This window comes from Taudactylus pleione, unplaced genomic scaffold, assembly GCF_031769625.1.
Source record: "Taudactylus pleione unplaced genomic scaffold, aTauple2 ptg000788l, whole genome shotgun sequence".
Classification (NCBI taxonomy): domain Eukaryota; kingdom Metazoa; phylum Chordata; class Amphibia; order Anura; family Myobatrachidae; genus Taudactylus; species Taudactylus pleione.
The window spans coordinates 1,419,640-1,446,321 of NW_028285190.1; the positions used below are offsets into that span (position 1 = coordinate 1,419,640).

Below are 26,682 nucleotides of genomic sequence, written 5' to 3' on the forward strand. Positions count from 1 at the left end.
GCTGTAACCCCCAAAGGGCACCCCAAACAAAATAAAAAAATATTTTCTGTGTTTGTGAATTGTGTGCACTGTAGCCGCACGTGCATCAACAAAGGAGCAGCGCCAAGTGTGCGCCTGTGTCCCATAAGTAAAGAGCCGGCTGGCTCATTTCTTAAAGGGTGGTGTAACCCACAAAGTGCACTACTCTCCAGCAAAAATAAAAAAATATTTTTTGTATTTGTGTGCGCCTTAGCCGCACGTATATATCAATATAACATAAATGGAGGACCAAACTTTCTCCGATAAAAATAAAATAGGGAAAGATCAAGAACCACTTCCTGCTAGTGCTGTTGCTGCTGCTGGGAGTTGTTCATCATCCCAGAGAGGAAGTAGGAACACCACTACTTTTACTAAACAATTGACCCTCCAACAGTCCTTAGCGAGGAGGATGAAGTACGACAGCAGTCATCCTGAAGCAAAACGTATAACTGAGGCCTTGACTGCTATGTTGGTGTTAGACGTGCATCCGGTATCCGCCATTAGTGCAGTGGGATTTAGACAATTGATGGAGGTAGTGTGTCCCCGGTTCCAAATCCCGTCTAGATTCCACCTGCATCCTCAAAGCAGCAGCGACAAGCGTGCGTCTGTCTGTTAAAGGGTGATGTAACCCTCAAAGTGCGCTCCACAAACAATAAAAAAATTCATCTTTTTTTTTCTGTCTTTGTGAAATGTGCGGGCTGTAGCCGCACCTGCATCCTTAAAGCAGCAGTGACAAGCGGTTGCGTCTGTCTGTTACAGGGTGGTGTAACCCTCAAAGTGCGCTCCACAAACAATAAAAAAATTCTTCTTTTTTTTCCTGTCTTTGTGAAATGTGTGGGCTGTAGCCGCACCTGCATCCTCAAAGCAGCAGCGACAAGCGTTCGTCTGTCTGTTAAAGGATTACATCGGTGACAGCATCCAAGTAGGCATGTCAGACAGTCCATACATGTACTAGCAGGAAAAAGAGGCAATTTGGAGGCCCCTGTACAAACTGGCTCTATTTTACCTGAGTTGCCCCCCCTCCAGTGTGCACTCCGAAAGAGTGTTTAGTGCAGCCGGGAACCTTGTCAGCAAAAGGCTTAGGAGGTTGCTTCCACAAAATGTGGAGAAGATGATGTTCATAAAAATGAATTATCAACTTTTCCAGGGAGACCAGCCTCCAGAACGTACAGAGGGACCTCTGGTGGTGGATTCCAGAGGGGACGAATTAATACTCTGTGAGGATGAGGATGTACACAACACTGAAGAGGGTGAGGAATCGGTGAATGAGGAGGATGAGGACGACATCTTGCCTCCGTAGAGCCAGTTTGTGCAGGGACAGATTAATTGCCAGCTTGTTTTGTGGGGGCCCAAACGAACCAATCATTTCAGCCACAGTCGTGTGGCAGACCCTGGCGCTGAAATGATTGCTTTGTTAAAGTGTGCATGTCCTGTTTATACAACATAACGGTGGGTGGGAGGGCCCAAGGACAATTCCATCTTGCACCTCTTTTTTTTCTTTGCATTATGTACTGTTTGGGGCCTAGTTTTTCAAACTGCCATCCTGTCTGCCACTGCAGTATCACGCCTAGATGGGTCACGTGTTTGTGCCGCCCACTCGTGTCGCTTAGCATAGTCATCCATTTACCTCGGTGCAACCTTTTGGACATAAAAACACTATTGTGAGGTGTGAGTTGTTCAGAATAGACTGGAAATGAGTGGAAATTAAGGTTTTTGAGGTTAATAATAGCATAGGAGCAGAAAAATCAACACATTCTGTGATTTTAGCTGTTTTTATGTTTTTTTTTAAAAAAAAATACAGATCCAAAACACAAAACCCAGAACCCAAAACACGGAAGGGTGGTTTTGGCAATACCAATCCAGATCCAAAACACGAAGAAAGATCCAGATCCAAAACCAAAACACGAAAAGTGGCCGGTGCACACCCCTAGTTATAAGTGTATCCGTGCGTATGGGGTATGATAGGGTTTTAAACATTATGCAGTGGTAATGCGATAGCATGATGCTAACAATAGCATATTAGCATCACACACCATGGTTTCACGATGACGACGCAAGATGGCATCATCAGAGGCAACCTAAAATGGCGTCGCTTGATATTAATTTTAAGATCTGGTCTCAGCCAATCATCCGGCTTCGACACCACTAACCACAACAAAATTGGCAAAACAAATTCATGAATAAGGGCTCTATTTATCATCACTTAATTTCTACAAAAGCAGGTGAAAATAAACATTTTCACCTGCAATAGTAAAAATTACGTTTTCGGGCTATTCATCAAAAAGGTATCACAGATATCTCCTGCTTACCTTTCTCTCGCGGAATGGCCTGCTGTCCTCATACACTAGTATGGGGACAGGAATTCATCAAGCTCCGAAAATGCTATATTTTTGGAGCTTGAAGGAGTCTCGGGTTGCGAAGGAGGATCACCTGTCCGGCTCCTTCCGCTGGACGCCATGGCTCTTGTGCGCATGTGTAACCTATAGGTCATGCATGCGCACTAGTTACACTGCTCCGAAAACTTGTGAAGACAGATGATTTCAGATCAACTTACTCCGCACAGGAGCAGTGAGGAATTGCTCCGGCGCTCACAGCGAGTAAGAATGTTAAAAAATAATAATTAATTGCTTCTATGTATATACATATATATATATATATATATATATATATACACTGTGCTTTTATTTCTGTTGGTACGGGTGCCATCACCAGTTGCGGAGAGCTCCGTCTATGCTCTACTGCATTCTACCGACATCCTTGGCATACTTTAACACACCTGTCTGGTACTTATCCCTTGTTTTCTACACTGTGGGCCTGCCATTCAGCTGCTTCTTTAAGCTACGGGACTACTCCTTACTGTCTATCATTCCAGCTACTTCATAGACAAGGGAGACACTCTCCTAGAAACAGGACCTTCAGTACAATGTATGAAAAAAAGAACAAGAAAGATAAATGAATGTTTTTAGCTGAAGTTTCAGAAAATTATTTTTAAGGCAATAAAGTAATTTGAAGGTAAGGGAACCCTTTAACAAAGCAGCCAATGCCTTCCTAATGGCGGCTGTTTATGCTAGCCTTGCTGCAACTGTACCCAGAGGCACCAAGAGGGGAGGTCAGCTGAGTACTAATTAGCCAGCCCTGGCTTGTTCGAGGAGTTTGGCAGGAGCCCAAGCCAGTCATGTTGATAGAGGAATGAACCCCTCCTCTGATTGGTCAAAGTGGGGTGGATCCCACACCCTCACCAATCAAAGTGAGCCCATACATTCCCATAAGAGTGTCCGTGAGTAACTTCTCATTCACGTTGGGCTCATGTAGGGGCTTTACACCTTTGTTTGTTTTGCCTAGTTCCATTGGATGACTACATGGATCAAAGAGGACCAATCTCTTAGGATTTTGTAAGTAAAAAAAACAGTAAACGAGGGCTCTAGGGGAGTTTTATTTGAACAAAGATGTTTTACAATCAGCGTGTGTGTCTTGTCTTTTTTTTTTTTTAAAGTGAACTCCAAGTCCCTGCATGCCCTGGGAGCCCAATAAACTGGGCATGACAGGGCTTACTTGAACCTGAAGTGCACCAACAAAGGCTAATATTAATACTATTATTAACCCCACACCCACCGCCCTGGTTATGGGGAATAGCCCTAGTACTATTGGCACTAGGGTTGCTTAGATCCAGGATTTGTGTAGTGCTTGAAAACCACAGCAGCAATTCAGTGTGATAGGGGCTTAGGGCCTGATTCAGAGGCAGACACAAATGGCCTCTGGGCTGAGATCCTGTACGCAGCGCACTTGCGAGATGTCAATCACTCTGTTTCCAAATCCTCGCTGCGACCAACAATGGTAATGAAACTCAGAAGTGTGCACAGACCACCGATAATTGCTCAACTGCGAAAACATGTGTCAACTTATGAACCAGGCCCTCAGAAACAAAGGGCACATTGATGGCGGTTTTCAAAAAACAGTTAAAACTGCTGCTTAGTAAATACTGTATATTGAGCAGTAAAACTGGTTGCAGTGCCCAACGGTTTTCAAATGATGGCAAAATCGCCACGTAGTTAATTTACCCCCGCAGTTTGTAAAACCCTACACTCCAATCCATGCCTTAAATATTAGTGAAATACAGATACATTGTATAAATGCAATTAAATTGTATGTATGATTTACATTAATGAATTGTACATACCCTCGCCATTGCCTCTAAACAATGAATTACCTATGAGTATGCCATTATTATTTTAGATTGTCCTGTTTTTTTCTATGATGATAAAATAAAATGATGATTGGGGGGGGTTTCTTTTTTCTCATTCATTCGTCCTGGATACTATTCATTAGTTACATTCAGTAAATTCTGTGCCTTTATTTCCGCATGACTTTTCTCCCCTGTTTATATTAATATGTCCTATAGCTTGAATTTAACTTTAGACAATAATTGTATAAATATTAATCTTTAATTGGCCTTTAAAGTAGATGTGCTGTGATCCAGATTTTAAATTGCAGATCTGTGCTATGTAAAGTAAAATGTATATACGTGTGTGGTATTGGGAGCTTCTCTATGGGTTAAAGACTCCTTCAAGCGAGAAAGCTGTGTGACCTACATACCCTCTCCCGTTACTGCTATGTTAGCATAGTGATATTTGCTTTCTGAAATCTCTCTCTCTCATGCCCTCAGAGCATTGGTGAAAAATGTGCCCATTAAAACATGAAAAGACAAATGCTGCATATTCCCATGACAAAACTCTTTCTGCTTTAAAATTTGTAATGTTTTAAATGACTTATTTTTCCAGAACTTATATAACCATATATAGTGCTCTCTCTTTATACTATACCAACCTCTATTTTAATGCCACCCTCACATACAGTATAGTAAGGTATAGTCTCTACTCAAAATAGCATTGGAATATATTAATTTTATTGTATGTCACCATGTCTGCATCACCAGGTATTTCTTGAGGTTTAAGCTGACATTTACAGGGAATGTGGACCTTGGGCCTGATTCAGAGCCGGACGCAATTAGCGCTCGCTCGTCCAGAAAATAGGGGGTGGCTATTCAAATGAACCGTTCGCTGTTTGCGGTCTGTTCACGCCTCTAGGTCTGAACGAGCGAACAAAACTTGCGGTCATTTTTTGGGAAACTACGCCCCCTGGCCGCTCGCATCCTACGTCATGTCCGCTATTTATTAGATTAATCGAGTGCATCGACCAGGGTATGAACTGCTCGCTATTCTTGTGGTTGGTTTTTGCTACCACAATTTTGCGAGCAGTTCTGGCTATTAAATAACCCAGTGACGTGGTCAATGACGCTGCTGTTTTAATTATGCACACCCATAAAACACCCGTTTTGACCTTTAAGCACGCCTGCGTTCGGATCTCCACTCCCCGTTTTCAAGCACCTTCCCCTGTTACCACCCACATACGCCTCTTTCTGTCACTCAAATTATCAGGCATTCGCTATTTTGCGAGCACATGAATTTCGACCGCACTGACTTGTTCGCGCATGGGTATAACGATCCGTACGCATGCGCAGTTGGGCAAACATCGCTCGGAGCGAACGAGAGGCCGCTTACGAGCGGCTCTGAATCAGGCCCCTTGTTCGGAGTATTGGATGCAAACATAAACGTGGTAACCAGTGGCGGCTCCATAGGTGGGGCTGTAGTGCAGTCCAAAATAGAAATAGGGCAGTCACACCAATTGCCAGTGAGTCCCAGTCGACAATGTTTGGCAGCGCTTGGGGTGGCAGTTGGTGTGGCTCCCCTATTTGAATTTTGGACTGTGCTACAGCCCCGCCTCTGGAGCTGCTACTGGTAGTAACTTGTTTTCAAGAGCATTTCTACATATGTTCAACATATTATAGGTCTAAACAGAAACTGCCCCTTTAAGAATAATTCAGTTAGAGCAACGGTGCAGTTTTTGTGGGTAAACCTCTTTGGATGTGGCTCATGGTCCTAAGCTAGCTACACACTGCGATTTTTAATTTTCTTTTGGTTGACCCGATATTCAGCTAGATTATTCCGCATTTGGAAGGTCCCTATATCTATTGTACACACAAAGGCTGCCGATTTTCATGCTCATGGATTGATAATTTGCATATGTCCGCGCACAAGGAGGATGAGGTATTCAGGAAAAGTTGTAGGATATATGATCTGATTCAGGGGTCTATTTACTAAGCAGTGTTAGGAGACAGAGTAAAAAGTGACAAGAAAGTGATAAGGTGCCAGCCAATCAGCTCCCAACTGTCATCTCACAGGCTGTGTTTGAAAAATGACAGTTGGGAGCTGATTGGCTGGCACCTTATCACTTTCTTATCACTTTTCACTCTGTCTCCTAACACTGCTTAGTAAACAGACCCCTCAGAATGAACACATTGACCGCTCGGCGCTTGAGTCCAACAACAACTCTGCATGCACCTCTAAATCAGGCCCTAAGGGTATATGTCTAGCACAAGTGCCATTCGTCCTTCGTACTAAAGGGGTTAAAAATATTTTATCAATTTTTGAGCCTTAAAATACTGACCCACAACAGGAAATAAATTGTAATTCAAACGTAAGAATGGAGACTGCATACATAAGGTGAGCAAGTGAGTTCTTCAGTGCCGTGACATAAATACACGTAATGGATATGTCAGAATTTAGAGTCAACGAACATATCAGGAGGTCCATTACGCAGAATAGTTTTGACCCTGAATATTCTTCATTCTGACAGATTAGAAGATGAGACTGTCAGATCACCAGATTTTTTAGACAGGTGTCATAAGTTTAGTATTTCATTGAATATTCAAGAAAGTATGTACTGGAATTGATACGTTGACAAAGACTGCATAAAGTATTCGGCATGGGTCTACTTGGGCTGCGCAGGTTGAGAATGGCTTGTGCATGAATTTTCGGAGTCTTGAAGTTGAGTACCTAGGGCCTGATGGTGTACGCAGCAGGTCGATTGTTGCAGACTGCGTGTGCGTATACATCGCAGTGCGCGTGTGCGAAGGCATCACTGCGATAGCACTGCGATCACACAGACCAAGGAGAGCCACCGCATAGTGATTGACAGGAAGTGAGCGTTTGGGGATGGTGACAGGGGGGTGGTTGGCGAAACACAGGCGTGTGTGGCCATTTGAATGCCATTGCATGGGTGTACAAAAATTGTTCACTGCAACGGCATACACAGCTCAGTGCATACAGGGTTAACAAGTTCTGAGTAAGGTCAGACCTGCTATAATTCTGTGTGAGGGGCCAATGTTACTCGATGTTACCGATGTATACCCAGGACCGCAAAGTATTACGGATGTGAGATAGTAGTAGTAGGCTTCTTTATGCTGGCTGTTCGCCGGCATTGCGATAGCATTCATTAGCATATTTTTGCAGCGGGGCTGAGTGCGTAATCGCAGCTCCGATCGCAATAGCGATCCGTAGTGAATCAGGCCCCAGGACAATGGGAGTAAAGGGATGTGCTCTTAGGACAGATGTGCTTTTTACAGGGGTGTCTTTATAATATGTGCAACGTGTACGGTGCACACAGGCTCCTGGGTCCAGAGGGCCCCACACCGCACACCCTGCACCTATAGGTAATTATACTTAACTTTCCGCAGATTCCGGTTTCCGGACCGGCGCTGCAGAGCAGCAAAGAATCACTGGGAAAATGGCGGCAGCCATTTTCCCGGTGATTCGCGCATGCACAGAAAAGATGTCCCCGAGAAAAAGTTGTAGGCGCCATTTTCCCAGAGACCCGTGCAGGCGCGGTAGATTCTGGCATATAGCCAGAAACTACTTTGCTGAGAGGAGGCTCCAGGCTTTTTATATCATCACCTGCCCTCTTCTTTGGCATAAAAGGTGAAAATATAATAGCACAGGCTGCAAGAACCTCTACAGTGGCAGCCAATTCAAGTACCTACCAGAGATGACTGAACTACCCAATATTTTCTTTTTTCAGTGTTCGTTTTGGCAAAGCCAGTTTGGTTTATTCACCAAAATATATTTTATATATATATTTTTTTTTTTTTGTGACGAATTTAAAAAAAACTTGATAAAATCATGTAAGTTTAGCTGTTTTCTGATCACACATAAATACTTGCATAATTTACATGAATGTTGCAAATAGTCATCTGGCAGAAGCACCAATGGCCTGATGGACCAGTCCAGTTGTCTGGAGGCCCGGCCAAGCAGCTCCACCTCCCTCCACTGCTCACTGGCATGCTTAGATGGGGAGTACCATGAGACCATGCCCCTGTGACTTGTGACACGCCCCTGTGAAGCATTGTTTGCCCTCTATGACGTGTGACCATGCCCTGTTTCCGTGTGCACAGAAAGAATGCCAGGCCGATGTTTAGCCTCTGTCCATCCCTGTTACAGTCTATGGTATAAGGACCACCTCACCGTTATCATTATTGTGAGTTAGCCGCAAAGACCTGGTCTGTACCCAGTAGGGTAGTTTTAGCTGAATTGTCCCTGCATCCTCCCATCAATAATGTTGTAGATTAAACAGGGAATGCATAGTATAGCCAACTGGGCACTCAGCCAGGGGACTGTCACTAACGTATGAGAAGTGCTTGGTTAGTGTGGATCCCGAAAAGAAAAAGTTATGGAGTATGTGTTAGGGTTCAGATTCAGAACCTAAAAATCCTATCTAAACCAGAATGTTTTGGGGGGTTTTTACCTTCCACTTATAGCTTACAGCTATTACTGCTGAAACACAATGGGGCTGATACAGAGTTGAATGCAAATCACTTTTGCAGGCATGTTTTTGTACAGCACATCAGAGTTGGACTGGCCAACAGGTGTACATGAGAAATCCCCTGTGGGCCCGCTACCTGGAGGTCTGATCCCCACTTCTAGGGGTCAGTAATGCAGGATCATGGGTGAACTTGGCTTTATAAAGGGGCCCTGTTCTTTAATGGTTGGCCAAGTCTCTGTGTGGTGGCTGGCCACACCCTTTAAGCTTGGTCCCCTACCACTGCATTCCTTGGTGGGCCCTTAATGCTCCAGTCTAACACATGCTCAGGAACCGAGTATACTATGTATGGGCGAGGCAAAGTAATATGCAACTTAGTCGCATCTCCACTTGCTGCTGATGGTGTGTAACAGATGCTAATGGCGAGCTTGCATGCAGGCAAAGAGGACGTTGCGGGCTATGCAGATGTTTTTTGTGTTTTCAGGTGTTTTGCACTACTGATGATGATGATGATAATAATAATGTTATAGGTTGAAACCTGGACAAGATAGTTGAAATCTAAATGTACAGTAGCTCCATGCAAACATACTTATCGATGTATAACATAGGTAAATAGTGTTTTATAGTGTTGGAAATAGTATATCTTATATTGAATATATTGAGAATAGTATTCATAGCATACAAAAGTAGATATCTCTCTAAAGTGAATAGCAGTAAGAAAAGTGATGAAGAGAACTAACATACAAAAAGAAGAATTGGATACATGAAAGGTCATGGGTAGAATAACATGCAGAGGGGATTCATGAGAGAATATCAGGGCTGAAACTAGGATATCTGTTACCCGGTGCAAGGCAGCAATTTTGCGCCCCCACCCTTCCCGTACCTGGATTTTGTCCTTGTACTACTCAGACGTCCCTGGTATAGTGACTTAATTATTCCACACACCATAATGCCCATTACACATTATCCTACACACTGTAATGCCTATCACCAAAGTGCCACTTACATATTTGCCTGACACCATTTTATGCCCCACAGTAAGGCTCTAATTACTTTAAAATGACCTGCTCATTGCCAGGGTGTTTCATGCTCATTGCCAGGGGGTTTCATGCTCCTTGCCAGAGGGTTTCATGCTCGTTGGCAGGGGCTAGTCCGCATGGTATCTGCTGAAAACGGCCATCCAAAAATGGCCACCACCAAGGAGGAGACAGACACTAGAGGTCCAGTAAGGACCTCTAGCATCTGTCTGCTCCTTGGTCGCGGCCATTTTTGGATGGCCATTTTCTGAATCTGCAGCCCCTAAGCCACCGCGAGTCATCCCTTCCCCCTAGTTGCGGCCCTGGTCTTAGTAACAAAGCTTAAAGAGACATAACTAGAATAAGTGTACAGGTAGGTAGCAGAAACGTCCCTCCAAGTGTCTCTAAAAGCACCAAGGACCCCTGTGGATTTGTATTGATCGGTCTATCACCAAAAGATAGGTTATATTTATCAGATGAGTATACAAACAGTCCTTACATCAGCAACAAACTGCTACATCAAAGGTCCAGTTCTGATCCGCAACCACAAGTGTTAAGTCACTGGGGGGTCTATTTACTAAGCCTTGGTTGGTGATAAAGGGAACGGAGATAAGGTACCAGCCAACCAGCTCCAACTGTCATTTTTTAAATACAGCCTGTGACATGGCAGTTATAAGCTGATTCAAAGCTTAGTAAATAGACCTTTGGGACACGGAGGGGTATATCTCCACAAGCGGCAAGCTACCGCAGGATCTACCCCAGATCACTCCTGCAGGGTAATGACTGGTTCACTCAGGACTAAGGGCCTGATTCAGACCCGGTCGCAAGGCTACGTTCGCAACCAGCCTGACGATGTTTGCAATCTGCGCATGCGTACCATACGCAGTGCACGTACACGAACCAGTCAATGCGATCAGGAAGCGTTCGCAGCCTGGACACAGACGCACTGCAAGTGTGAGTGACAGGACCTGCCGTTTGTGGGTGGTGACGGGATGGTCGATGGTAACGTGGGTGTGGTGGTGCGAACGCAGGCGTGTCTGTGCAGTGGAACGCCATTTCAGGGGCGTGCATAATTAAGATGCATCATCAGTGTACACGTAACATGGCTGATTTACACACAGCAGCACTCGCAGTGCTTGCGGTAGTGTATGGTCAGCCACAAGTGGTGCGTATGGGTCCGATGTTACTGATTGTTTAATAAACTTCCTGGAGATGACGTTTGTTACTAAGGGAAAGTGGGCGTCTTGTGTCAGGCTGGTGGGCGTCTAACTTCATACCGTGTTCGCACGGCACAACATAGTGGGCGTGCTAATGTCTTGCTAGCGATCGTGGGATTTGCATACTTTGGATGCAGACAGCTGCGTGCGAACGCAGCCTTGCGACCGGGTCTTAATCAGGCCCTAAGCTCTTTCTCCTCAATTAACCTCTCAGGTAGAAACACCTTTAACAAAAAACTGTGGAATTAAGTATTTTTCCTAAAGAACTTTTCCTTTCCAATCCACATGAGACTAAACTACTTTCTGCCTATGATTGTTTTATATTGGATATTTCTACTTATTTTGGTCTAATTTGTATAGTATGTATTGATTAAATATATTTTAAATCTATTTATAAATTGTGCAAAGAGCATCTATGTAATATTTTTATTAAGTGCTGTTAATCCCCCCCCCCTATAATCTTGTGATATATAAATAGGAGAGAGTGACTATCTCCTCTAACAGATGCTTTCAGAAAACACCTCCCAGAAACAGTGCTGGGTTAGGTATCTAGTATACCTTCTTTTTCCATCACAATAAACAGTGTTCAATGTACTGTATGTTCACATTTTTCCATGCTTGCGTGAATTTAGCCATCCTGGGCAGCTATAAATATTCATGAGTATTAATGAGAGTGTGACCATCCCATGTACTGACCGGAATCTGCTTGTTGTGCTCCTAAATAATGCTGGGCATACACTATACAATTATCTGTCAGACATCTGTCCAATCTGGATGGTTGCAATGAAAATCTGGTAATGTTTGGGAGCCAATGACAATCGTCCATTTGCTCACAAACACTGAAAAACAGACAAAAATTGCCATTCAGACAAATTGGTTAAATCAAATGAATTTAACCAATTTGAACAATCATTTTTGTCTATTTTCCAGTGTTTAAGACCACATGGTCGATTGTCATTGGCTCCCATACATTAACAGATTTTCATTCCAACCAGCCAGATTGGACAGATATCTGACAGATAATTGAAGAGTGTATGCCCAGCATTAGAAACATCTTGTGACATCATCAAGCTGCCAGCAATTAGTAAATTAGCTCTTAATTATCACATAAGAACTCTCAAAAGCTTCTGACCACACTAACATATAATTTTAATAATGCCGTATAAGATGGATAATTGGATATGCTTTGTGTTTCGCCTTTGGATTTTTTAAAATAACATTTGGATTCATCCAGTTTTCTGACCCCTCAGATGACATGATAAAACTATTACTCCAGTTGAACCAAACCTGCATGTTTCTCATTAAGTTGTGCCACGCATGTCTGTTTATTTGTACTGTGTGTATGCATGTATGTATACACGAGCTCGATATGCAATACCGCCTGACGCATGTCCGGCGGTTCTAATCCCGACAGCGTAGAGACCGACAGTGAAGATTCCAACACGTAAGTATTTTAACTATTTACTAACCTAACCCCCCTGTAAGTGCATAAACCTAACCTCCCCTTCCCCGCAGCCTAACCCTAAGTCTCCCGGGGGGGTGCCTAACCCTAACTCCCCCCTTCCCCTAGCCTAGCCCTATCCCACCTGGGGGGGATGTCTAACCCTAAGTCCTCCCCGAGAGCCCCTAACCTAACCCTCCCCCCGTAGCTGTTGGCGCCCGGCTTACCTTCGATCGGTATGTTGGGCGTCGGGCTCCCGGTGTAGGTAAAATGACAGGTGTCAGGATCTCGATGCCTGTCATTAGACCCCTGCTGGGATTAGACATTCGGGATGCCGACAGTCGGCATTTGGACCGTCGGCATCCCGACTGCCACCTTGTATACACAACAGGGGGTGTATAAGCATTACAAAAAGAAGTGTTGATTTTTATCCTATCTTCAGTACATAATTCAAGCTAGTGGCATATCTATAATGGGTGCAGTGTGTGCGGGGCACACGGCCCCCTGGGTCCAGGGGAGCCGCACACACTGCACCCATATTATTTTAGACTTACCTGTCCGTGGTCCCACGTCGGGGGTCTGCGCTGCTCAGAACACTGGAAAAGGGCCGCCGCGCATGCGCAGTAGACTCCGGGCACTAGAGTGTGCCCGGACTCTTCTGCGCATGCACAGAACGCCGAAAAAATGGCCGCCATGGTCATTTTCCGGCGTTCTGCGCATGCGCAGTAGACTCCTGGCACACTCTAGTGCCTGGAGTCTACTAAGGCTTCGGTGACTGGCTAGCTGTGCCAGTCGGCTGCCGGGCCACCGGTGAGAAAGGAGGGGGCCCCACACAGGGAGTGCACGCGTGTCCCCTCCTCTCTTAAGACGCCCCTGATTCAAGCAGAACCTGTTCTTTCATCCCAGTATTATTCTGCCCAAACGATGGGTGCCTGGATCGGGTCCAGTCTGGCCACTCAATTAAGAGACCATATTGAATTATAACCAGTCCTTATACATACCTCCCAACCATCCTGATTTCAGTGGGAGAGTCCCGCTTGTTGGCTGCGGTGTACCATGAGTGGCAGGGTGGGGGGGTAATTGGGGGGACCATAGGCAAAAGCAGGGGGGTTTCTGGTTGCCTGGAAACCCCCCCTCCCCATCCCGCACCATGACCACAATAGAAATAGTAATATAATAGAATAATACTAATGCTGCATGTTCTTCTAAGTATCACAAATGAAATAATTAGCACCACCCGTGGATCTTTTAAAGTGTCAGCCAGTAATAAATACATCAGTGCATCAACTAGGAGATATAGAAAGCATGCACTGTTAGGGGTCCACTGCTATAGACCATCAATAGGGTTAATTATTAATACCATATAATAATACACTATCCAGTGCATAACAAGACCAATATGTACATATACGTCCAGGGCAGTGCTAGGTTCTTCTGCTGGTATACAATCGGGAAACTGGCTGCCTTAATACCGACAGCCAGCTTCCCGACTGTCATATCCCGGCGAGGGTGAAATGCCGGGCGTCTATATCTAGACGCCTGTCATTTTCCCGACGCCGGGAGACAAACGCCCAGCATCCCGATCGAAGGGATGCCGGGCGTCGCGAGCGGACAGCCGCGCGGGGGGGATGGTTAGGTTTAGGGCACCCGGGGGGGACTTAGGGCTAGGCAACGCCCCGGGAGGGTTAGGGTTTCGCTAGGGGGAGGGAGGGTTAGGGCTAGGCACCCCCGGGGGGGACTTAGGGTTAGGCACCCCTGGGGGACTTAGGTGTAGTTAGCAGGGAAGGGGGGGTTAGGGTTAGGCACTTAGAGGGGGGATTAGGGTTAGGCACTTGGGGGGAAGATTAGGGTTAGGCACCCCTAAGAAGGGTTAGGGTTAAGGGGTTAGGTTAGTTTATACTTACCTTAGCGACGATCGGGATTTCCAGTGCTGTCGGGCATGCGGCCGGCGGTATTTCATACCGATTCCCTCCTTCTGCTCGGCACACAGACTCCCGGACATGGTCCCATACTCTGGAATGGAGCCCACATCTGAAACAAAAACATTCAGCTCAGGCAGTACAGTCCTACTGCCGCATCTAATGGCTCACTGTGATCACTGATCCTGTATATGTTGGAATTATGACACTCAAAAGTTCAAAACACTTTGTACGATGCATATTAAAGCTGGATAAGTGCTAATTATGCCCTCTTCATGGACTGGCCACACTTATAAAATCAAGCATTTGGAAACCCCCCCTTTACAAATCCTGCGTTTGCTACTGAGTATACTCTGTCATCGCATTTAGTGGCGTCAGAGACTGGGGGCCTCCCAGCAGCTGCCAGAGTGCTGGGCTCACTACCATTGTGGTGAGAAACAGGGGCACAACACACAGTCACCCCCCAAAAATAGTCATAGACTGGGGGCATGGCTTAGTTGGCAAGGGCAACGCTCCCTTTTGTGTGCGAGCGATAAGTCCCGAAGCTAGATCTTATAACGCTGGGTGGTATGCCTTATATGCTAAGACCAAACAGCCAAATGTCTTTCAGGGTAATAGCGACCTGTTGGAAGATGACCACTTGGACAGACCATTCTTTGATTATCTTCTTACCAAATTTGCCAACATATCCAATAAGGTCTGATTGAATGTAGTGGGATCATTATCGTGCATGTGGGTAATTTAGCACCACAGACACCACGCTATCAGACCATGCTTGCCTACTTTTGAAAAAGCATTTCAGGGAGATTATGAGCCGTATTCAATTTGAGGAGATGACATCATTTTCCCCTATTTCAGTTATCCCCGTCTCAATTACATTGCTGGCGTGAAAAGTCAATGTAAAAAAACGGGGATCATTTTTTGCCAGCCTTTACCTGGCAAAAAAAAGTGCGGAATTGGGGTTTAGGGGTGCAGGCTTTAAAAAATAGTCTGCACCCCTGGGAATGGTCCTTAAAAATTATCTGTGTCAAAAAAAGTAAAAAAAAAAAAAAATAGGGACACCCCAAAAAAAAGTTACATTTTGGGGTAAAAAGAAAAAATGGGGAACAAGTTTTAAACTAACAAAATAAATTCTGGAGGGGTTCCCAAGTATGCGGCAGGTGTTTTAAAGAATGCGGATGGTAGAGGCAGGTGCATTTTTGAAGAATTTTAAAAATGCACCTTAGGGACTTAAAAATATGCTTGCACCCATTTTCATTTACCCCAAATTTGATGCACTTAGTTTACAAAAAAAAAAAAAAAAGCTAAGTACTCTTCTTCACCCCTTCTTCCCAGGCGGAAAAAACACCTGCCGCGGCTATTTAAAAACCATACTTACCTTCCGCAGGCCAAAACGGGGGTACCCATAGTGATCCCCCATGTCAGGACATCATTAGGGGGGTCCCTGGATGATTTCCCGAAAAATCTCAAATTTTTCCGATACTTACCTTTCCGCCGGGACCCGTTTTCGCTGCTTTAAAATTGAATGTGGGGTTAAAGCTGGCTCACGCCCGATACTTTATCCCTGCAAAACCTCAGATGTGGAGTGAAAAGTCCAGCATGGACTTTTCGCTCCCATATTGAATACAGGCCTATGAATGCAATACCTATGACTGCGCCTTACAGTGGGCATGTACTGCTACATCTGAGAGGCATGTCATAAAATTGTCTTATATTCAAATGTAAACAAGTCCAAAAGCAGTTAGTAAGATTTATTTGTTAATGAAACACACTGATACTTTTCAGAAAATGCATGTAGCCATGGGGATCATTGTGCCTTATAACAAATGCAGAGAAATGATACTAATGATCCCATTTGAAATGAATGCATATATCCCTGTTTTTTTAAACATAACAGCTTCATAATGGGGGTAAGGTGCAATCAGGAAGATTGCTAGGCTCTTCAGGGAGAGAGGGAGAGTGCGACTATTTCAGGGAGTCTCCCTGACAATGAGGGAGAGTTGCCAAGTATGTATCAGGCACATTTTCCACTATTGCTCAGTATTTGCCTTATTATTAAATTTACCACCTGTGCTCCTATGAACTCAGCCTGAGGACGGTGCCTGTAGTCAGCACATTTTACAACAAGCACATGCTTTTAGCCTGCAGCTGAGTATCCAGCATAGAATATTGTCCAGCTAATATCTAGAGCACGGGAGATGTGTTATACAATATATGTCAAAGTAAAACCACAAGTCTGCAGATATGTCCAAGCACATTTATAGTTTCATTAAAAGCACATTATGGCAAAATGTCACTGGTCTACAAAGCCCTGCAACATGAAATATCTCATTTATTTATGTATTTTACTTTGTAACTATTGAAAGTGCAATTTACTTCCTGTCAATTAAAAAATTCATAAATACTGGAAATAACACCTTAAAATAAATTGAAATATGACCAAATATTAGCCTCATCATATGATCAGGCTTGTAGAGATTAATTTACAATTATTCTTCATAATATGTTAGAACCAGTGACCTTTAAAAAGCCTTTAGAACGGCCTTGCAGAGAACTTCACCTACCGCAACCATATTTCGGGTCTATTCATGTAGATTTCAGTATGCCAAGCATTTATTATCATTGTATACTGCATCATATCAATGCGATATATAGCCGGTTTCTTAAAGAAGTAATTTGCATATACTTACCCTTCCGGGGAAGCGCTCCAAAAAGCTGGCTCCTCCACGATCCTTTGGTGAGGTGTGGTACTCTGTCATATCGTGGTCTTTGCAAGCAAGTGCATGTGCCAGACAGAGAGAGTCGGAGGAGTGCCATTGTAACCCTTCACTGTGCCCAGCGTTCAGCCTTCCCAACTCCCCGTTACTGAATGAGAAGGTGTGTAGGGTAGGGGAGGGAGAGATGGACACAGCCAGCATACCATAACCAAACAGCTAAAATCAAGTCATTTGGGACTATTAACCTCAATAACATATATTTTCAGTCATTTCCAGTTAATTTTGACCACCTTACAGCTCACAGTATTGTTTTCACCAATATTGGCTAAAGGACATCCTAGTGTATGGGAAAGCTACACTAATATCTACACTAATCAGGGGCACAGCTGCGGAAATCTGAGATTTCTCCACGGTAACCCCTTCTCTGAATAGGAGGAAGCAATGAAAAGCCCTAATCTCGCTGATAAAGGGCTTTTCACTACTACTACATGCATAGACCCCTTCATCGTACACCTAGGCACGTACAGATATACTCAGATACCCCCAAGATTTCACCTGGTGCAGTAGACTTGCTAGAAGGAGCTGATACGAAGAGGTAGTAGGAGAGTAACTGTGTAGTATGCTCAGAGAATGATTGCACACAGAGGGGTATATTTACTAAAGTGTGGGGTTTTTAGAAGTGGAGATGTTGCCCATAGTAACCAATCAAATACTACTTAACATTTATCTAGCACCTTCTAGAAGATAATAGCTAGAATCTGATTGGTTGCTATGGGCAACATCTCCACTTCTAAAAACCCGCAGCTTAGTAAATATACCCCATACTGTAAGTTAATAATATCTATCATCTGTCCTCATAATACACCATACTACGTAATGATTATTATCCGGTATCACATATGTTTCTGGCGGATGCACACTGCGATATCAGGCCAAGGGGTCTATTTACTAAGCAGTGTTAGGAGACAGAGTGAAAAGTGATAAGGTGCCAGCCAATCAGCTCCCAACTGTCATCTCACAGGCTGTGTTTGAAAAATGACAATTGGGAGCTGATTGGCTGGCACCTTATCACTTTTCACTCTGGGGGTCATTCAGACCCGCTCGTGAGCGCAGGACGCTCGCAAGCGGGTCGCTGTTGCCCCACTGCGCATGCGCGCGACGGAGGGAGCTCCGTCGTGCGCATGCGCGTGACCCGGATAGCGACGGGCTCTCCGTCGCTCCGGGTCTCGCACCAAAGGGGGCGTGCTGTCGATGTTGATTGACAGCACGCCCCCTTTGGTGGGCATGCCGGGGGCGTGGCTGCCAGACGGAGGCGTTCCCATGGTCTGAAGCTGGCCCCACTGACATCACTAGTGATGTCAGTGGGAGTGATTTTGGCTCTGGTAGACCCAAAATCACTCCAGGGCTTGCGGCAGCGAGACCCTACCGCAGGGTCTCCGTCACAAGCCCGATGGTCGCGATGGTCTTGACCATCGCGACCATCTTCATGGACGCTCGCATAAGCTGTGGGTGGTCACCCACAGCTATGCGAGCGTCCAGGAGGACGCTCCATTTTCATGGAGGAGGGTCCTGATTCAGAGCGAGCGCTCTGGTCAGAGCATTCGGCTCTGAATCAGGCCCTCTGTCTCCTAACACTGCTTAGTAAATAGACCCCTAAGTGTGATATCAGTGTATGATATTGCAGAGTGAGTACTTCTCAAGAGCAATAAACATAAACAAATTTACCTGTAAATTAGCATTAGCTGAAAGTGAAATTCCCTCTTAAATTTTGTTTGTCACTATATATTTTGCCGTTATGTTTATATCTTAAGAAATATACAGTAGTAACAAAAATTATACTGTGCTGTTTTTTTCCACTGACACATTTCTCATGTCTAATAACCACAAACTGAGTAAAAATGCCAAATACAGACGGTTATCATGGGACCTGTGCGGGTCATTTATATCATTTAACAATCATCTGTCAGTCTCATGCTTATTCACAAAACATGTGTTTGACCTCTTATCTAATTTGCACTGTGCGATAACTCACTGTACTGTAACCACTGTTTTTCCCCTGTAAAGCTCCATTGAGAATAACTGTTTTTAGATTTTATTGCAAGAAATGCATTACTGAATGATTACAGCTCTAGTTTTATATCAGTTAAACATAAGTGCAAATTAACAACGGCTATAAAGCTGGATTGGGATCAACATCTTTTAAAGGAAAATACATTACTGTATTTTAAATGGTTTATTGATTTAAACAATGTACTACGGTTATACTGCTTATATTTAACATATTATGTCAAATGTATAATAGCTTGTACTAGTATATACTAAAGTTGTGGGTTTGGTTCTCTTGAGGAGATCCGGAAAAATCTGAGTTGCGGTTCTGATCTTCCAGCGGTTCGGAATTCGGATGTTAAATCTGAATTTCGGGTTTTGGATTGCTAAAATTACATGATTTTAGCTGTTTTTTTTAATTCATTTTTTATAATTAAAAAAAAAAATCCATATACAAAACCAAAACAAGAAGATAAATCCAGATCCAAAACACAGGGGTCAATGCACATCTCTAGTATATAATGTATCAGTCTAAAATAAGAAAATTCCATTGACTTCTATTAAACATTACATTATGTATTATATTTAATTTAAACTGGGATTGTTATTTTAAAACAATATTTTAAAGTACCCCCTACAACTGTACACAGGACTGTACGTGGAACCCGTTTCCCTCTCCAATCATATTGAAGTAATAAGGTTAGCATTAGACAGAGGTTTACTGAGGCCAACCGTTCATAAATTCTAATTGTGTTTATCCTGAAGGCGGTAAAATGAACCCCCCAGTATTACAGTTGCCAATTCTGCCGCAGAGGGATACTGTAAGCAAATTGTTTACTGATTCCAAAACTTACAGATACTGTGTTTTTCAGTAAAGAACCGTTACTGTGCTGATGGGTGAATTCTTCCTTGTTTCATTTGCAATTGCAATGGATGACCCCATTGTCTGCTGTTTGTTCCGTAATAAGAACAATATCAGCCTCGGAAATATGTACACATATTAATTTGATGATATATAAGGTGTCTCTTGTCCAAAGTAACTAAACCTCATTTTCTTATTATCTATGTATAATTATAACTTTAATATTGAGGTTGCCCACATCTATACTCTCTCCAGCTCTATGTACTTATGGTGCTTTTCACTGTATTACATATTCAAGATGAGTTCTACTGTAGGTAGTGACTTGTTAGGCATGACAGATGCTTGGTGCAATCCTGCTGTTGTATCAATTTATATATTACAGTTAAATCCAGAATAACATCATCTAGAGTATTGTCAAATAATTTTACTTAGACTGAAGTCATGCGCAGAAGTTTATAATTTCCTCTTTCCAATTAGGTTCCCTTTAAAAGTTTGTCATCATCTTTGCTTTCCACTATTCTTGTGGCACTGATTTAGTTATAAATATAAGAGCTCTATCAATTAATGAACTTAGGGCCTGATTTAGATTTGTACGCAGTGAAGCGGCTGCGCAATACTGAACAACTAAAATGCAATTGCAGCAGGCAGTGTCGGACTGGGACATGAAGGGCCCACTGGGGAAATTAAGTGGTAGGGGCCCATGCTTGAAAGTTGTGGTCATCCATCAGAGGGGGTGTGGCCAGCCACCACAGATGCTAGTCAATAGGCAAATCTTAGTGTAGTTTCTATAGAAGGAAACCAAGCCACCATGCTGATCAGTGGTCCTGCTCCACCAGGTAACCGACAGTCTAATAGAGTAACAATGTAAAACTGAGGTCTGGAATCTGACACGTAGAGGAGGGGGTGGACCCTCAGGCAGTGGAGCCCACCGGGGATTTCCACGGTACCCCTGTGGGCCAGTCCAGCCCTGGCAGCAGGAGGCGTCTGTAGGAAATATGCGCCTCCTGCTTGCATCTGCGATCCGAGTGCTGCATCCAAAAGCAGCATTGGATCGATGGTCACAAAGGTCGCAGACCTTGGCTAGTCTGTATAAGCCTAAGCTTACTCAGACTCGCCATCAGACCTGGTCAGCCGGGTTCTAGTAGTCTGCGTCCGATGGCGCAGGCATGGCATGTCTACAAATCGGGGGCAACGTGCCCTCGTTTTGTAGAAAGGTTCAGGGCTCCGCTCTTCAAATACCGCTAAGAGGGGACTGCGAGCGATCACGCAGGACCCGTTCTGCACATATGCAGTTCCCCAAACAGCGGGTTTGTACGTAAACCATTTGCGTAGAAATCCGAATCAGGCCCTTCGTTCCTTCAGCACACATGGGTGAATGCCGTCTGGGTCAGGTGCTTTATCTGTTGTCATTTTGTTGAGGCATAAGTGCATAAAGCATAGTCTAGTGTTACACTGCCTACTTCATGGTTAAGTAGCATTTTTCCTTCTTTGAGAATTCAGATTAAAAATAAGCTTACCCTTTATCTTCTTCAATTATATTTTCTAGTTTGCCAAATAACGGGTCCAGTAATATCAATTTTATAGTTCTTGCTGTTTATGTACTTTACAAACATTTTGGATTAGGCTTCCTATCACCAGCAATTCATTATTCAACTTCATCTTTGCTAACCTGATTTCTGTTTTACTTATTTGGCTACATTCCTCGTATTTCAGTCCGTTTAGTGAAGTGTTCTCTGCTCCCCAATGACCTATAATACTGTGTTAATTAAACCACATCCGTTTCCTTTTATACTTAGAATTTTGGTGATAAGCGCAATGTGCTTACAACAATATATATTTAGAAAATGTTTTTAACATTTCCCATTTGGGGCTCTTTGGTTTTATTTAGCAGGTTAACGGCATGCGGGTTTTACATTTTATTTTTCAATAAACATCTTTCCTATCCTTCCTAAACATGTTAGATCCTTCCACATTCAATGAACAGTTATGATTTTAATTGTGCCATGTCTTAGCTATACCCAATAAGTCATAATTTTCTTCCAACATCTTTAATCCGTGATCACCTATATTTAGAAGATTTGTAGCATTTATTAACATACATTTAATGTTTTTACTGCTTATTTATATCTTACACACCTCTTTATCTTCCATTCGATCTCCTACCCTGACCTCCTCCAATTTCCCTTTACCACCCCCTGTAGTCTGTACTACTGTACCCCTTGCACATCAATTCGCTCTTCGTCCCTCACCTGCCTTCTTCCAACCATCTTCCCTCAAAACTCCCCCCCCTCCAATTATCCTTCTGTCACCAACTTGTCAGCCACTTATTTATAAATAACTGTTTATTATTTTCTGACATGATGGGGCAGACGTACTAAGCCAGTATGAGAGGAGATAAAGTGGAGAGAGATAAAGTCCTGACCAATCAGCCCCTGTCATTTTTCAAACACAGCCTGTAGAGTGACAGTTAGGAGCTGATGGGTTGGTACTTTAACATATATCTCCACTTTATCTATCTCAAAGGCTTTTAGTACATTTCCCCAATAATGTAAGAAAGAAGCAAACATATAGTATACCATCCAGTTACAGATAATTGGCTTATAGCCCTCATTGATGATAGATGACAGCACATATCTTAGAGAAGTATAGATCACATCATTAGTTTTTAAATCATCCTTGAGCCAAGCACTGAGAAGTAAAGTCATTGTAAAGCTGTTTCTTTTATGTTTCTGTAAAGCTTATTTTCAGATGGGTATGGCTGTGACTTTCCAAGGTAACATACAGTATGTTGGTTAATGTGAGTCTCTTCTACAGGTTGTTATCTTATACTTTGAACCGAGCACGTTCCGATGCATTCTCCTCAGATGGGTACGTCTCTTGGGCTATGCTACTGTCTACGGAACAGTGACTCTGAAGCTTTACAGGTATCCTCCTTTGATCTAGCTAGATAACCCACAACAATATCCATAAATACAATTCTTTTTGTGACTAATGTAATGGTTGATGGAATTATTTAAAGGGGATATTTTACCACTCAGAGAGCAAGCGTTGTGTACTCTCCCCCACAGATTTTCTTTGTTTTCCCTGCCAGCTGTGTACATGGCACAGTCTACCCTCTTCTGTAGACTCTTCTGGCTGAAAGCTTAGCCATGCACTATGGATGACTGAGATAACCTATGTACTAAAGATGGGACTGCGCTTATTTAATAGAACCAAGTTGTGAGATGGCAGAAAAAATTAAATAGCAGTCAGGTTTCCCAATAATGATAATATTTTAATCACCAATTAAAACTAAAATTACAGTATACATATATAACAATACATTACAATAAATATAATTAAGAATAACTATAATGCTGGGATCACATTATGGATAAAACGATCTATATGATTTCAACATTCAGTACACTTAATAAAATAGTCCCAAAAAAAGCACCTGTTGAAGGAACAATAAAGAATTTTATCTAATGTTCACTGATGATAAGATGGGATTCCACTTGCATGTATATGTATAAAAAATTCCATGCAGAATGCTCTGTGGGATCACTTATGATTAGACAGTTCCAAATAGGCAGAAACCATAAGATAATGTTTGTGAAGCTTATTAGATGTTACAAGCTTTGACCGCACTTGATGTACCTGAACCGCGGGGTTGCTCAGGGAGATAGCCTGATTCGGGCAGCCCTGCTCCAGCAGTCTTGTTTGGCTCCAGTGTATTCCAGCTCAGTTTAGCCACTCAGCGTCCACCGGGGTCTGTTGAAACACCGTGATGTAATCCTGTGCGCTTGCTGCGCTTCCTCCGTACGGTTAGTATTCGGCATGACACTCCAGTGTCTTATGCCCATATCAAAGTGCTGTAAATGGGGGGTCCCGTGACGTGTTTCGCCCTAATTTATAAGGGCTTTATCAAAGAGTCTGGATTACTGAGATAACCTGTAAGGGGGGAAGAGTGGGATCAGCCCTGAGGTTAGCGTTGGGTTTTCTGACCAATAGGCCTCATTATGCATGAGCATTGCACGCTATTTTGAATGTGAACACAGCAAGGAATTCTTAGCACACTGCACAGGCGAGCAGGCTGCACATAGTATGCATCGTAAAGTATGTACGGTACTTGTGACCATTCTGAGTCTGAGCCACATCCCAGCCAGTTCTCGCATAATAGGGAGATGTACTAAGCTCTTGGAAGTGATACATTGGAGAGTGAAAAAGTACCAACCAATCAACTCCTAACTGTCATTTTACAGGTTGTGTTTGAAAAATGACAGGAGCTGATTGGCTGTTAGTTTATCACTCTCCATTTGATCACAAAGCACTGCGGAATATGTGTGCTCTATATAAATAACTGGTAATAATAATAATAATAATAATCACTTTCCAGAGCTTAGTACATCTGCCCCATAGGTGTATTCACATGTAAAAAAGTTTCTTGACAGTGTGGTCGTGTAGACAGAGCTGCATGCTATTTGGTTGTATGCTTATGCAGCTAGGCAACCGATTTCATTCAGATCTCCTCTTCAATTTTATATATATATAGATATATAATATATATATATATATATATATATATATATATAATCTCTCAATCTATTTCATTATTTGCAAAATGACTGAAGCTGTCAGATCGGTACAGTTCAATATATTGGCACAAGTTCCCTTATTTACAGGAAAGGTAATATTCAGCCACGCAAATGCTGTAAAGTGTAAGTCGGAATCACCGCTATGAGTGTACATTGCAGAGGCGTTCCATCAAACAATGGGATAAACATTTTCAGATATCTTTATTTTTATAGAATACACTACTTAGTGTAATGACTGTGTTGTATAAATATCATTTAATTTATTCATCACAACAACCCTGCCTAATTTAAATATGAAAATCAGGGTTTGGAGTCTGTTTGATATTTGCCTATTCCTTTTCATAAAAATTGTTATTAAAAGAATCCAAAAATTAGAATTTCATGCAACCATTATTCAATCAATATGGTATTTTTTCTGTCACTCAGTAGGAAAATTAGAAGCATTATACTGTTATATGAGGAAGTTTGATCATATAAAAATCAAAAGCAGGAAAGGAAGTGATTTTAGTTAACTTTTTTCTTGCAATCCTAACTTTGCAGGGCTACAGAACTAACTCCTAAAGTAAAATAATATAATAATTACTATTAAAACTGAATTCTAGGAATAAAATTATTACAGAAGATCTGCAAAATATAAATTATTTTGGAAACCCCTGAAGGCTATAAAGTCCATTTAATTTCATCATAAAACTCTAAGGCATAATGATAAAAATGTGCATGTTTAGTCTTTGTAAGATGAAATGAAATAAATCAATATCCTTTTGCAAGTCACATCTGGGAAATCAGCAAGATGTGTCACATTGGTGTAATAAATCCTCCGAAGCGGAAAGAAAAATAGCAATCTCATTGTAACAGGATAGGTAAAGATCTAACAATGATTGAAATAAATAATCTACACATGTATAAATCATTTATCAAATATATGTGTTTATTTTCCAATATTTGGCTATTCTAATTCTTTAAAGGATTTTTTAGTTATTACTGTCCCATAACTAGTCAAGCTTCTGCACAGACGATATCATCACTCTTCAATCATAAGTGATCAGGTATAAATTATGCATTTAGGTGCAAAATTTGCACCAAATACAGCAACAAATCACTTGTTACTATTGCCTAAGTTATGCTAGACAGATACAATCTTATTGGTTGATTTGAATCATGGCAAATGTTGCACCTAAATGCAATGTTGTTACATTACTATACTTAATTCTGCTTTTAAAACATATATTTTAAAATATCTGATTGTATTTCTCATTAAATATTTAGAGGTTAATAAAAATGGGATAAAGAGATGCTGCACCTAGATCCCACATAGGGGCAGATGTACTAAGCTTTGAAAAGTGATATATTGGAGAGTGATAAACTCCCAACCAATCAGCTCCTAACTGTCATTTTTCAAAAACAGCATGTAAAGTGACAGTTAGGAGCTGTGTGGCTGGTAGTGTATTACTCTTCAATTTATCACTCTTCAGAGCTTAGTACATCTGGTCTTAATAAACATGAAAATGGACAGTCTCATTGTTATATAGCATATATGAGTGTGACACATCCTATAATGGGACAGTTTATCACAGATCTGCAGAGGTTGAACCACTTTGTGCTATGTACAGTTCCAGTTGTGTTTGATTCTGTACAGAGTAAGTACTGACTATGGTATTGCTGGGCTAAAATATTAGCCAGCTGTGCCCATATACACCATTGCTCAAATGATGAACTTTGCAACTTAGCCATGCCATGTGTGACAAAAGCACAATACAAGGGAACACTGGGTATTGAGGCTGGCAGTACATGCACACTGCTGTGTGGGACTAGCTTGCAAATATGGGTAAAAAAGGCAAAAAACAGATTTCCGATATGAACGGCTATGCCATGGCTCCCTCCATGTATCATTGTGCGTAATCTGCAACTTTATTCCAATTTCCTTGTGACAAAAGCACCAACCTAGTGTCCCTGGAATACTGTGAGCAACTTTGTATGTGCCTATAATGCGAATAAGATGCAAACATTTAGGAAGAAGTACGAATCACTACCCATGGCGGCGAGTAATCAACTCGTGCCAAGTGTCTCGCACCATATGGGGCAAAACACTAGGTGAATGAATCTGTAACATCATTAGATCGTCTAACAGTGGGGTTTATGTATAAGCAGTGCAAAGCGAGGAGAGGTGGACCAGTGGAGACATTGCCCATAGCAACCAGTTAGCTGCTACCTATTATT

The 26,682-nt window shown here is 42.6% G+C and overlaps 1 protein-coding gene across 2 annotated transcripts in view; it reads left to right on the plus strand.

Annotated features, from left to right (window-relative positions):
• GPR158 (G protein-coupled receptor 158) overlaps positions 1 to 26,682 on the plus strand; it is a 329,386-nt gene that overhangs the window by 248,799 nt on the left and 53,905 nt on the right. For both annotated transcript variants that reach the window (XM_088457824.1, XM_088457825.1), the window contains exon 6: positions 22,703 to 22,812. In XM_088457824.1, coding sequence (XP_088313950.1) covers positions 22,703 to 22,812 — 110 coding nt within the window. The remainder of the gene's footprint in view (positions 1 to 22,702; positions 22,813 to 26,682) is intronic.